At 38.4% G+C, this 12,524-nt stretch overlaps 2 protein-coding genes across 8 annotated transcripts in view; one reads left to right on the plus strand and one right to left on the minus strand.

The window, feature by feature from the left end:
- LOC106344817 (uncharacterized protein At3g43530-like) overlaps positions 1-1,381 on the plus strand; it is a 19,197-nt gene extending 17,816 nt beyond the window's left edge. Inside the window, exons 7-8 of the mRNA XM_013784124.1 lie at positions 838-1,143; positions 1,199-1,381. Of these exons, the coding sequence (XP_013639578.1) occupies positions 838-1,143; positions 1,199-1,381 (489 nt within the window). The remainder of the gene's footprint in view (positions 1-837; positions 1,144-1,198) is intronic.
- A 3,395-nt stretch (positions 1,382-4,776) lies between these two features.
- LOC106294800 (protein argonaute 1-like) lies at positions 4,777-11,413 on the minus strand. Of its 7 annotated transcripts, none has more exons than XM_013730460.1 (22): positions 11,171-11,413; positions 9,830-10,656; positions 9,538-9,746; positions 9,314-9,463; positions 9,089-9,228; positions 8,879-8,988; positions 8,668-8,774; positions 8,437-8,575; positions 8,246-8,362; positions 7,548-7,655; positions 7,380-7,451; positions 7,167-7,289; positions 6,928-7,090; positions 6,578-6,837; positions 6,323-6,465; positions 6,159-6,221; positions 6,003-6,066; positions 5,779-5,914; positions 5,608-5,681; positions 5,434-5,528; positions 5,309-5,340; positions 4,997-5,211 (listed from the first exon to the last, which is right to left on the minus strand). In XM_013730460.1, the coding sequence occupies exons 2-22, from the start codon at positions 10,646-10,648 to the stop codon at positions 4,997-4,999; spliced, it is 3,339 nt and encodes a 1,112-aa protein (XP_013585914.1). In that variant the 5' UTR covers positions 10,649-10,656; positions 11,171-11,413. The 7 variants fall into 7 exon arrangements, with proteins under 7 accessions (XP_013585917.1, XP_013585914.1, XP_013585915.1 ...); XM_013730461.1 differs by having other exon boundaries at positions 9,830-10,671; positions 11,171-11,401; XM_013730464.1 differs by having other exon boundaries at positions 11,162-11,401.
- Positions 11,414-12,524: the final 1,111 nt, after the last annotated feature.

Consider the following 12,524-nt stretch of genomic DNA (forward strand, 5'->3'; position numbering starts at 1 on the left):
TTATAGATTTTTTTTTTTGTCCTTTGTCCCTTTGTAGATTAAAATCCCCTCCAGAGGCTTCTCTTCATCTCGTTCAACTCGTTGAGAGTCTCCCGAGGAACGTTAGAGATTTTGACCTGTTTATCAATGGCGTCCAAGCGGAGAAACAACCAGCGCAGTTGTTGCTTCTACATTGTCGATCTCTGGTCTCTACGGATGGCGATGGATCGAGACACAACTAAGAAGTCGCCGAGGTTGAAACTCATAGAATTGGGCTTGTTCGTCGGTCTTTGGTGACATCAAAAGCCCAACTGTTTCTCAGTTGTGACTTCCAGAGGCTTCTCTTCATCTCGCTAAGCTGATCTCGATCCGGAACCAGCTCTCAGACCTTTGGATGAAGTTACAACTTTGGTACCGAGACAATTCAACTGGTTTCTTGGCCCACTTGAGTTTTTACGTCGTCATCTCCACAACGCGAGTTTTGAGAAGATCTTTGCAAGCCGAGCTTCATGTACAAAGGCTGGAACTCATGTGCTTTACTCGGCACAAGTGAACGTCAAAACTTCCTCAGAATATTATTTTGCTCGGTCATGCTCGATGCTGAGAGCTCGTCAGCTAATTCTCGTGAAGGATGGACTCCTCCGTCATACACGTCTTTGGAGCTTGACGAACATGCCAATTACTCGCTTTAGACCCTCCCCGAGATCAACTCGGTGGTACGTCTAGCCACAACCAGCTCTGTCTCTCGCTGCCGACTAAAAGCTCTCACCAACTCCTCAGCTCATGATTCCGGTCCTAGCTAGAGTTTTTCACGGGATTACGTTACCTCCATTGACTCGTTTACTCGGCTATCATTAGTTGATCTCGTCGCCTTATGCAAGACACCATCACCAACAAGACGTCACGGCTGCGAGTAACGGGCTGTCTCTGACAAAAGGATCACCACCAACCAGCTCCGTCTCTCGCCGCCAACTTGAAGCTCCGTTACCCGACACTGTGAGCACCTCATCGACAAAGACAAGCGCAAGCACAACGACGACTGCAGGGTTATGCACCAACTACGATCTCCTTCGCCTCATCTCGTCTCATCGCATAAGCTCGCCAACGTCATCACCAAGAAGCCCGAGTCAGACATCACAGACGCAACTCAGTTCTGATCTTGGAGTAAAGGAGCTTTGATAAAGGTGTTATGGCATCAACCTCTTGATTCAATTTCAAGAGAACTCTCCTAAGAGACACGATCACAACAACGGGTTCTGATTCTCACATTCTGATTCTCACGAAGAGCTTACCACCAGCGGTACAAGCTCTAGACAGACCCGCTGCGAACGCGATTCTCGTCGGCTCGGCTTGGACTTGTTACGTACGACTACTTCAACCTGAGATCAAGTTCAGAGTCTGAATACACTCGGCATCACAAACTCATGGTTGCTGATTGTTCATCACTCGGATTGCTCGCAAGTCTTGAGCATGACGTGATACCGCGAAGACATGTCCATCGTGGTGATTTGATTGTGACGGTTCGTCCATGGTGGTACGTTCATGATGATGTCTATGGCGACTTGTTCTTGGCGGTTAGTCAATTGACGCTTTATCCATGGCAACTTGCTCCGGTAGTTCCGAACACTGTCCTCACATATCGTTCGTGCAGCCATCCCGGAGTAGGAAGTCTGATCGAAATCAGAAGTATGTCGATGACAGCTCGTCCGAGACGGTCCGTCTGTGACACTTCATTTATGGCAACCTAACAATGACGGCCCGTTCATGACAATCATCTGCGACATGTGTATGTGCCTAGTTCATTGTCTCATAAACCCTATTCATAAAGTTCGCAGAGATCAATTTCGTCTCTCTCAACGAACTTGGGGGGGCTTACAGTTGGGGATGGATCTTGATCCTCTAACAAGATCCACAAGACAAAGAACTAGGCTCATTTGGCTAGGAAGCCCTAGACTTTATCATTGTATAAATAATGAGATCTTTCTCTTGATTAGGGATCTCATCTTCTCTCCATTTTACACTTAGAACACATCTTGTAAAGAGTTTATAGACTATTAGATTTACTTTATACTAGTAACTATACTTGTAATACAATCTTTAATCAAGAAACTCTTTTTATGTTCATTTCTCATTTGATTTCATCTAAATATTTCTCCTAAACCTCAAGAATCTAATTCTCATTTTTAGATTCTTTTATTGTATTGATTCAACAAACATCACCAGCACAACCACATTTTAGATCAAACATTCATGCAAGCGTATGCGTTAGTTATAAAGAAGCACAATAGTAATGAAAAAGACATACGTACTTAGAGAAACTATCTCCACAACCAAACATGTCCCATCTTTAGCGGAATGATTTAAATTATGTAACATATACTAGCTACTATACTATTTGATAATACAAACGTGGAAAAGAACGGTCAGAAATATATTTCATTTGCTCGCTGTCACAGTCACAGATGACAGCATAAGCCTTCGGTTTTTTGCGGCATGTGTAACAGTTTCGCTTTTTTGTTATATGTATGATATGTCCATATTCCCCTGATGTGTAAAAATTATGTTCCTTTACATAGTGGTCTAAATTTTCTGACAGATCTGACAAATGACACTTCAAGTTATAATTGGGATTTAATAGCTACGATGACGATGAGTTGATTATATGACATATTTTGAGTTTTTCTTATATTCATAGACACTATCCATTTGTAACATATTTTTTGTGAGATATACTTGATTTTTAGATAACTATACCTTTAAAAAAAAGATAATGTTAGTTTTTTTTTTATTGTACTTCACGATTTCATTTGATTTTATCTCAAAATCTAAAATATATTAAATAAAACTAATTGTCATAATAAATTATATATAAAATTATCTATTTTTTAAGATCCATTTCAATATATGTATGTTAACTTGTTAACAAAATTAATTGTGGACATGGATTCCAACGCGTGGATAGTAGAGTTATACACTAGTTGTGGACATGGACACCTTATACACTAGTTGTGAACATGGACACCTTAACACGAGAATAGAGTTATACACTAGTTTTGGACATGGATACCTTAAAAGTATCAACCAACAACTTTCGTGTTAAGATATTCATGTCCACAACTAGTATATAACTCTACCATCCACGCTTTGGTATCCACGTCCACACTTAATTTTGTTTACACATTAATATATATATATATATATGAAAATGAATCTTATATAGAGAATTTTATGTATAATTTATTATGACAATTATTTTTATTTAATACATTTTAGAATTTGAGAAAAAAAGTAAATGAAAACATAGTGGAATAAGAAGAGGAAAGAGATTTATGTGATGAGAAAAAAATAGTTTTTATATTAAAACCATAAAGACAATGAGAGAATGAATAAAGTCTAGGGTCATAAAAATGTTTTTGACCTGAGAGATTGTAGCTCAAGTTCTAAGTGTCCTAGTGTAATTGGAAAGTGAAAAAGTATATCTAGGTATAAAAAAACTCTCTTTTATATCGACTTCAAAGTCGAGCCCAAACCTTCTAATTCATATTTCCATTTTATCCTTGATATGTCCTAAATCCATCTTAGCTGATTACAAATCCTTAATTTTTCTCACGGGAACTATTGCCATGTCCAATTCATATTCTTGTGTATATTCGTATTCTTCTTTTTTACTCTGTTTTTCAGAGATTTGTTTCATAAAAGAATTTTTTTTTATAGTTCATCGATGAAAAAAAAAAGCAAAAAGATCTTTGATTTTCTTTTTAGATCAAAATCTATGTATCTGTTGCTAATTGATTTGATTTTGTTAGAATTGGACAAAAAATGCCAAGTGCTGGGCAAATAAACCAAATCTGAAAACCCGAACCAAATCTGACCCGATAAAAATGAATCCGAACCGATCCGAACCCGCATAAATACCGAATGGATCTTGTTTTAAGGTATTTCGGGTTATAGGTATTATCCGAACCGAACCCGAACCTAAATGGATACCCGATATAACCCGAAACATTCAAAATTTCCAAAAAGAACTTATATCAAACATGATCTCAATTCTTAATATTTATTCAAAATATATTGAACATCTAAAATAATTATCTATTATATGAAGATTGATGGTTGAAGGTGGCGGTTGAAGTTTTTAAATTTGGGTTTTGTTTTCATTGAATAATGTTTTTCATTTCATGAGAACTTGATTTTCGTTTTATGCTTTCATTTATTTGGTTTTCTTTCGATCAATAACTATGTTTACCTTTCACTTGATTTTCAATGATCACATTTGATGTTCCCTTTTTTTTTTTTGAACCGATTTTATTTATGTTTTGGTTACAAAATAGGTAGAAATCAAGAATTTTAAAACCAAAAAATCGATTTTACTTACTTTTTGGTTACAAAGTAGATATAAATCAGGTACATTTAAACCGAAGAACCGATTGGGACCCGAACGCCAAAGTACATCGGATTGTACTGGTTCTTTGAAGATTTCCTAAACCCGACCCGAACCCGATAGAACCCAAACCGGTCCCGAACCGAATTTTCATATAACCCAAATGGGACTGATTTTGATAAACCCGAAAAACCAAAACCCGATTGGACTAAACCAAAATCCGATTGGAACCCCAAATGCTCAGGCTAGAAGAATGTATTGCTCCGTCCAAACTTTCAATAAAAATTGATATAAATCAAAAATTAATACTTTTTAATTAATATTTACCTCTGCAAATAAAAACATTATGTGCTGGACTCGGTTTAGTATCATCTCCTACAATTATGAGACAATAATCGTAAGAAAAGGAACTAAAAAACAGAAAGCAAGCACCTCACACTTGAGAGCAAGAGTGGCAAAACATAATATATCCAAACACTCGCAAACTTAAGTCAGCTTCAATAAGTTCACACCACACGAGTCCAGTAGAGACATAAGAGTCGCAAAAGCAAACAATTTATTTGGCGACAAGAGTCTTAATAGCTCATACAGTCATAGGAAATTAAATAAAAGAGAGCTAGATAGAGCTGAATCGAATCAGCAGTAGAACATCACGCGCTTCACATTATCTTTCAGAGGTGGGAGTGGTCTCACTGCAGCGTTCACGTGTGGCCCACCACGTGTGTTTCTACCACCCATACCACCTCCCCGTGCCATGCTCCCGCTAGCCATCGAACCACTGTCTGACGTCTCTGGCTCCATGTAGAACCGAGCCCTGAACGCTGCTAGATGAGCATAGTACGCGGGCGGCACTACAAAATCCCAACAACAAGAAAGAAACTCATTACTTGTCTTTCAAAAACTCCAAATCAAAAAAGTATTACCATTAAAATCCAAAGAAAAACTCACCAATGGATACAGAACGAGTACATCTCGCATACCTACACAGCTCAAACATGTTATGTTTGTATGAGTTTACGTCTGTTTCATATCATACAATTACAGACATTTAAGAAAGAGCAAATGAATCTTACGTGTAACATAAGTTATTGGTCAGAGACTGGAGTCCATCTGCAGAGAAGTTGTTCTCATCCCAAAGAACGTGGTAATGAGCAGGTCGGGAAGTGCCCTGTTCATGGAATTATAAGTTTTGAACACTTGAAAGAAAATCTAAGCCACACAAACATCTTTTCCATATATAGACTTACCTGAATACCAGCATGGCTACAGAGGTAAAAGTCGAACTCAGTGGGGTGACAGATTTTGGAATCCACGACGGTTCCTGCAAACAAATTACCCAAAGTGTTGCAAAAAAATTCAAAGGATGAGCAGCTAAATTAGTCATACGTGAAATCCAAACCAATCCAAATTTGTCTTACCTGGTAATATGTTTCCACTTCTGTCCACTGAATTGCGGTCATTGTGGTTATGAGCAAATAGTCTTGTGTGATGGCGCTTCTGCACCACCACAAACGTCACTGGTGGCTGATAACCTGCTTCCAGCGAAGCACATGCCTGAAGTGGTTCAAATAAAATCATATTTAGACATAAGATAACTATCCACAGAATTAAACACAAGTCATTTGTTAGTTGTAACTCTTACCTTGCGGATGGCATCAAGCTCATAGAGCAAAACCTGATAAAACTGTCCTTCACTGACTCCATCCCTACGGAATTGTACCATACAATAATAACATATGCCTTTCTAAAAGGGAAGATGTACAGCGTTAGTTAAGTATACGCCAAAAAACAAACATACCTGTAGAATATGATCCTTAACGGCTTATGACCAGTTGATCTACGGAAGGCGATAAGTAACTCCCTGTTGCAAAGTAAGGAGAAAGAGGCAACGATCTTATACAAAGAGCAACATGAAGCGAAAAAACTGATTCGGAGTAGAGTTCAAAATATCGAAACGCGTACTTAATCATGCCACCGGTCACTACCCCTTTCTGCGGGTCCTTCCATTCTTTGAAGAGATCCTGAATGAGCTCCTGTCTATGCGCTTGAGCACAAACCAAGCCAGCATATTTCGTAATTTCAGGCCAGTCTTGGGAAGCGACGACCTGAAAGAAAATCAAAAATCATTTGAAATTTTAGAGTAATTACATCAGACCAGGTTATGGAGGAAAAATAAAATATTCATTCTCAGAACAAGATGTTGAGAAAGAGACTTACGGCAGCAATGGACGGGCTTGAGTCCTCTCCAGGATGAGGATGTGTTACATCAGCACCAAAGATTATGGTGGGGCGATCACTGACCAGAGGAATTCGCCTAGATAAGGCATCAACAAGTACAGTATTCCTTCCTCCAACTTTGACATTAATTTTCAAAGCGACGTTAGCCATATACTGTTTGCTCATCTTAAAGACATGCTTAGTCAGGCAGCACTGAGACACAATGCCGAGTTCAGTCTCACAGATGCGCTTCAGATCACCTGCGATGGGAAATTAGAAGGGAATGACGATTAGAGAGCTCGTTTAAATGTAAAAGCAGACAATGAATGGTACTAAGACATGGCCCATACCATATAAGGATCCATTATTGTCTGGGAGAATGACAATAAGGAGATCAATCTCTTTTCCTTTAGAGAGCTTGGCCATGGCATCATGATATCGAGTTTTCAAGACTTTCTCGACTTGCTCAGGGCGAGCACTGACTGGTGGAAGGACTGGTTCCGGATTAAATGCCTGCAGGTGAAAAATAATATACATCAAGGTAAGAAAGGTTAAGAAGGCGATAAAAGTTGTGCTTTACAAAAATTACCATCCCAGAGGTGTGGCACATCTGAGCAAGTTCCTGACAGAAAGTACGTGCCAAATTGTCGGGAACTTGCCTAGAGAAGTTGACGCAAATCCAGTTGCTCACTGTACCGCCATTTATCATTTTCTGCATACACACCCACAACCATATCATGAGAACAGAATTATATGAAAAAGCGCTAGGCAGACAGATGGATAACTATTTCATCTAGTTTACCTTATTCATCATATTCCACTGTCCAACTTGCGGCAGACAAGTCCCTTCCCTCCCAGAATCATGATACTTGAGCTGCATCATAGAAAATTTAAATCATATTACCACACTGTACTAAGCTTAAGAGTGACAGAAAGAAAATTGAAAAAATCACAAGGGAAATTAATATACCCATGGAGGAGGCAGAATTCGAGCCTCAACAGAAGCAAGGGATGCGCTTATCTTGATTCCAAACTCCTTAGCATAGGGATCGTGATCATAATCATTGAGCCCTACTGTCTACGCAATCAGAAAACATCAACACATATCAGACATATATACATCAGATCAACAACAACATATAGGATAAAATATCTACAAGCTTAAACAGCTCAAGAGAATAAGATGTATTTACATAAATTGTAACGAAAAAAGGTAAGCAGGTAGCTAGTAAGAGCACAAAAGCTCCCCAACTTGGCGAAGTGCCTCAGACCATCTCTATTGTATTTCTCTATTTCTACCTCTAAAATAGAGGATCTCTATAATAGAGATGTGTTTTGTTCCAATGTATTTTTCTAAAATAGAGATCTCCAAATATAGAGCAAAATATAGAGGAATGCTATTTTTCCTCTATAAATAGAGCAGAAAATAGCACTCTCTATTTTAGAGACAAAAATAAAAATGGGTTGGAGATGCTCTCAATAATCATGAACTAAAAAGGCTAGAAAGAAAAGCAAGAAGAAATATACTGTAAGATATACAATTCATAACCAGCCTTTGCTCAACCAAATGTATATGATTTCTAAAACAATTTAAAGAGATAGACAGCAATAATGAACTAGGCATCTAAGTGAAAAGGAGAATATAATATCCAAAACAAAGAAATATACCCGCAAGATATCTTTTTCACGTTCTTGGGGGCGCTGACAAGTCACCTTCAGAAGAGCAGTGATCTGTCTCTCGTTCAACCTTTTTGAGTACCTCTGTCCCTCAACAATCTTGCAGACCTGTACAGCAACAGAAAATTAGCATAGGAAGTATTGGTCAGCTGACAGTAATTGATGACGAACTTCGAGGTTACCTCCATTGGTAAATAATTTGGCCTGTTAGAATTCCCAACTTGCAAGCATGGTAGCTGCGTGTGCTGAATGCGAAAGCCATATGTTTCGTAGAAGTATTCAACAACAGATTTCTGGGTATTTCTTTCATCCACAGGAAATCTGAAAGTACAATACAAAAAAAATAGAAACATAAACTTCTCCTGGTTCAGCATTCACGAAATAGTAGTTTGCAAAGCTAAACAAACACTTACGTCAGTTCTCGAGTGGCCACGGCGGTCAGCCCCGAAATGCGATACTTTCGGCGCATGTTTCCTCTATGGGTCACTTCAACCTTCACACCTCTAAGCGCCTTTTTTATCTGGTACAGAACAAGATTCAAAGTCAGTATACACAGGAAGGTTAAGAATGCACCATTTCACTTCAGTTATGGAAGAATAACAGGAAATGACAGTTGAACTAGACCTTGACACGATCAGCATCGGATAAAGGCCGGGATCTAATATCCCTATTCAGCAACTCGCAGACAAATTCGGTAACAGGAAGTGCCTCTATGAATGCTGTAGATGACATATCTACAAAAAAAACAAGATTGCATCACAAGCATGAGCTGGGACAATAATATAAAATTTATTATTGAAAGTTTAGTGAACGTAATGCAGAAAGCCATCGCACCAATGTTGAGGGACAAGCCCATCTGTGTAGGACGAATGCTTTGATAGAATCCACGCCAGCTCTCCAGGCCATCACCCAATGATTGCTTTCTTCCTATATCCGGAGAATAAAATGACCGGCCCACAGGAGTATACCTCTCTCTAACATGTTAGCAAAACTAAAAGAGCTTAGCCATGTAAGCATAGTAGTTTTGAGCAAAAGCATCCACTAGATGAGTGAACCTACTTTGAAGTTGGCAGCTCACGAAGAACAATGTCAAGAACCTGAAGAGCCTCCTGCGGGGCATCAGCTTGCTTCCCCTGTAAAAACAATCCTAGGTGATGTAGATCAGCACGGGCAGCTAGCTTGATCACAACTTTGAACTCCCTTTCTCGTCTGTAAAAGGAAAATATTTTTTTACTCCAAAAATTCCTTAAAAGGATAAAGATAATAACTATATATGAACTAACCTTTGTCCCCCAGCCCCTTCTTCCTCGTCCTGAAGTAAGATTCTGAATTCTTTCGAAACAAACGGAAGCGGTCCAGCGGTGTACAGACTTTTTCGCCCATCATATGCAGGAAGACGCCTTCCAAGATGTGTTTCACGATACAAGTCAACCAACTGTTTCATCACAGCACGATTGACACCCCTTGATGTAACTTCTGGAGTAATGGTTACCTGCAAACACACAAAAACAAGACAGCATTAGATGCACTGTAGCTAAAGTATAAAAACAAGGGAACAAGCACATCAAAACTTACGTCATACTGGTGCAAATCTTTATCAGGTAACTCGGCAAAGAAGTGGTTGGCCTTTACAATGCATCGCTTGCCAATCTGTCCTTTACCAGGCCTCAGTGGAAACTTACAAGCTTTGCTGGAAGATGGAATGGGCTGGATTGCTTGGCTGGGAGCTCCTTGCTCAATAGAGAGCTGTTCAAATTCTTGTACCGGAGCAGGAGGATCCGGCATCTGAGTAGGCCTCACCTCAGACGGTGTAGGCTGAGAAGACACCGCTTGATAAGTTGGTAAGGTAGCTTGATGCAGCTCGGGAACTGATTGTCTCTGCGGCAGTCCAGCAGAGGATGCACCTCCACGGCCACCACCACGAGGAGGTCCTCCTCTTGGTCCACCGTACTGTTGGTGCTGCTGTTGTGGTGGCTGGCCTTCTCTTGGTCCACCATACTGTTGCTGTGATGGTGGCTGGCCTCCTCTTGGTCCACTGTACTGCTGCTGTTGTGATGGTTGACCTCCTCTTGGTCCACCGTACTGCTGCTGTTGTGGTGGTTGGCCACCTCTTGGTCCACCGTACTGCTGCTGCTGCTGTTGTGGTGTATGGCCTTCTCTAGGACCACCGTACTGCTGCTGTTGTGGTTGGCCATATCCACGACCACCACCACGACCTCCCTGTTGAGACTGAGGACTATAACCTCTTCCACCTTGCTGCTGTCCTGCTCCTCCTCCTCCTCCTCTCCCCTGCTGATAACCACCACGTCCACCACCTGAGGCTGGAGCAGCATCACGGGAACCAGATGCTTCACCTCCTTCAGATGGACCATCAGTTCTCTTCTTCCTCACCATAATGAATCCTGAGAAAACAAACACTGAGTCGCAAAAACATAGAAAATCCACCTTCAGAAACCAATAAAACTACACTCATAAATATAAATTTCGACATGATTTTCTGAATGTTAAAGGAAATACAGGAAACACAATACATGTTACTTAGCAAGCAAATCAAGCAGGAAACACATTCAGAAGCCGCTCAACTCTTACAAAAAGATCAAATTTCGAAATTATTCTTAACAAATTCAACCATTTGAGAGAAAGAAACAATAGTACAATTGCTGTAAACTACCAACATTTTACCCCCAAAAAAAAAACTATCAACACCAGCACAAACCCTTAAAAATCAAAAACGAACGAACACACACGCACAAAGACCGCTACGATGCTACTAGATCCGATCAACGAAATCCACTAAAATCTCAACTAATCATAAAAAAAATTAAGCAGATCCACCCAATCGAGTGGAAAACCTAATTATTTAGACAGATCGAAGATAGAAGCAGTGACGAACAAGCACGTTAGGACCTTGATTACCGAAAAAACGGCTATCTCACACCGGGGATGCTACGATTGACCAACCCTACTTCTCTCTGCCTGCTTTCTTGGCTCCACCTCTTTTTTTTGCTCAACGAGAGAGCAAACCAAGGGTTATCTGCTATGTCTTAATTTACGAAACTACCCTCATCGTAATTAGCTGGCGTATAATGGCGTGTCAAGTCAGGGTTGGTCTTTCGTATGCTGACCCAAGGTTGTGCCTCGTGCGACGCGACTCGTACGTGTGCAGTAGTAGCCTGTCTACCTTTACATTATTTTTATAATGCGCATCTGACGTGGAATTACATTAATAGTGTTTTAATTCAAAAAGAAACTTCTCGGAAACAACAAGACGAAACACTTTCGTCGTTTTATATACCTAACTAGGATAAGACCAACGTATAGTAAATTTATATAAAAATTATTTAAAAAATATCGTATAGAAAAAAAATTATATTATTAATCGAATTAATATATATGGTTCTTAAACAATTTTTTTAAACTTTTTTTTGTTAATTACATAATTTGTTTACTAATGAACTGATTCCTTTTTAAAAAGTATTTTAGGTCAAAAAATTATTTATCGCATAAAAACCTAACGTTTAGGCCGAAAAATCTCATGTCTACTATTTGGTTAAAATGAAACTATGCCAGTTCGGTTTTCTATCATGATTTAGCAATTTAAAAGTTAATTGAGAAGTTTACGTTCATGTGTCAATCCTATCTATCTTCGATATTTTTTTCTTTTTGTATCATTTTGGTTATTGCTCGATATAAATATTGATTTTTTATTCTCATTTCTTTCATTTATTTTGGCCTGAGATTTAGAAAATGTTTAAGATTCAAAATTATTAAAGAGATACATACTTAGATTAAGATATGCGCCTAGTGCAGAATAAATACTTATTTTATATTTTTTGCATACTATGAAATAATAAAATAATAATTATATATTAAATAACCAAGAAATTAGTTACTATTATGTAATAAATTGGCTTGCACATATAAATGAAATGACCGTTTTTGTTTATTCGCAATCATTTTAGAATAAATAAATCAAAACAATCAATATTATATATCGTATATGATATATACTTAATTTTAAACGATATGAAGTATATATATATTAACATAAACACCTATTAAAATAAAATTATTTATTTATATGATTTTATTATCATTGTATCTTATTATAGAAAAAAATTTAAACATTGATCACAAAAGTTTATGTGAGACTTTTAACAGTTTTAGTAATTTATACTCGTTTTGAAAGATTCAAAATACAACATATACAAAAAAGTCTAAATTTTTAATATATGATTAATGTAATTGTGTAATTTATTTTAATAGTAAA

The sequence above is a fragment of the Brassica oleracea genome, chromosome C5 (genome assembly GCF_000695525.1).
Source record: "Brassica oleracea var. oleracea cultivar TO1000 chromosome C5, BOL, whole genome shotgun sequence".
Taxonomy (NCBI): Eukaryota; Viridiplantae; Streptophyta; class Magnoliopsida; order Brassicales; family Brassicaceae; genus Brassica; species Brassica oleracea.

Excerpts from the sequence above, each read along its gene's own strand:
- LOC106294800 (XM_013730463.1), bottom strand. The coding sequence starts at position 10,648 with ATGGTGAGGAAGAAGAGAACTGATGGTCCATCTGAAGGAGGTGAAGCA. Across the intron at positions 6,838-6,927 it reads CAATAATGGATCCTTATATG|GTGATCTGAAGCGCATCTGT; the intron begins GTATGGGCCATG and ends TTCCCATCGCAG. Across the intron at positions 5,915-6,002 it reads AGCTTGATGCCATCCGCAAG|GCATGTGCTTCGCTGGAAGC; the intron begins GTAAGAGTTACA and ends GAACCACTTCAG.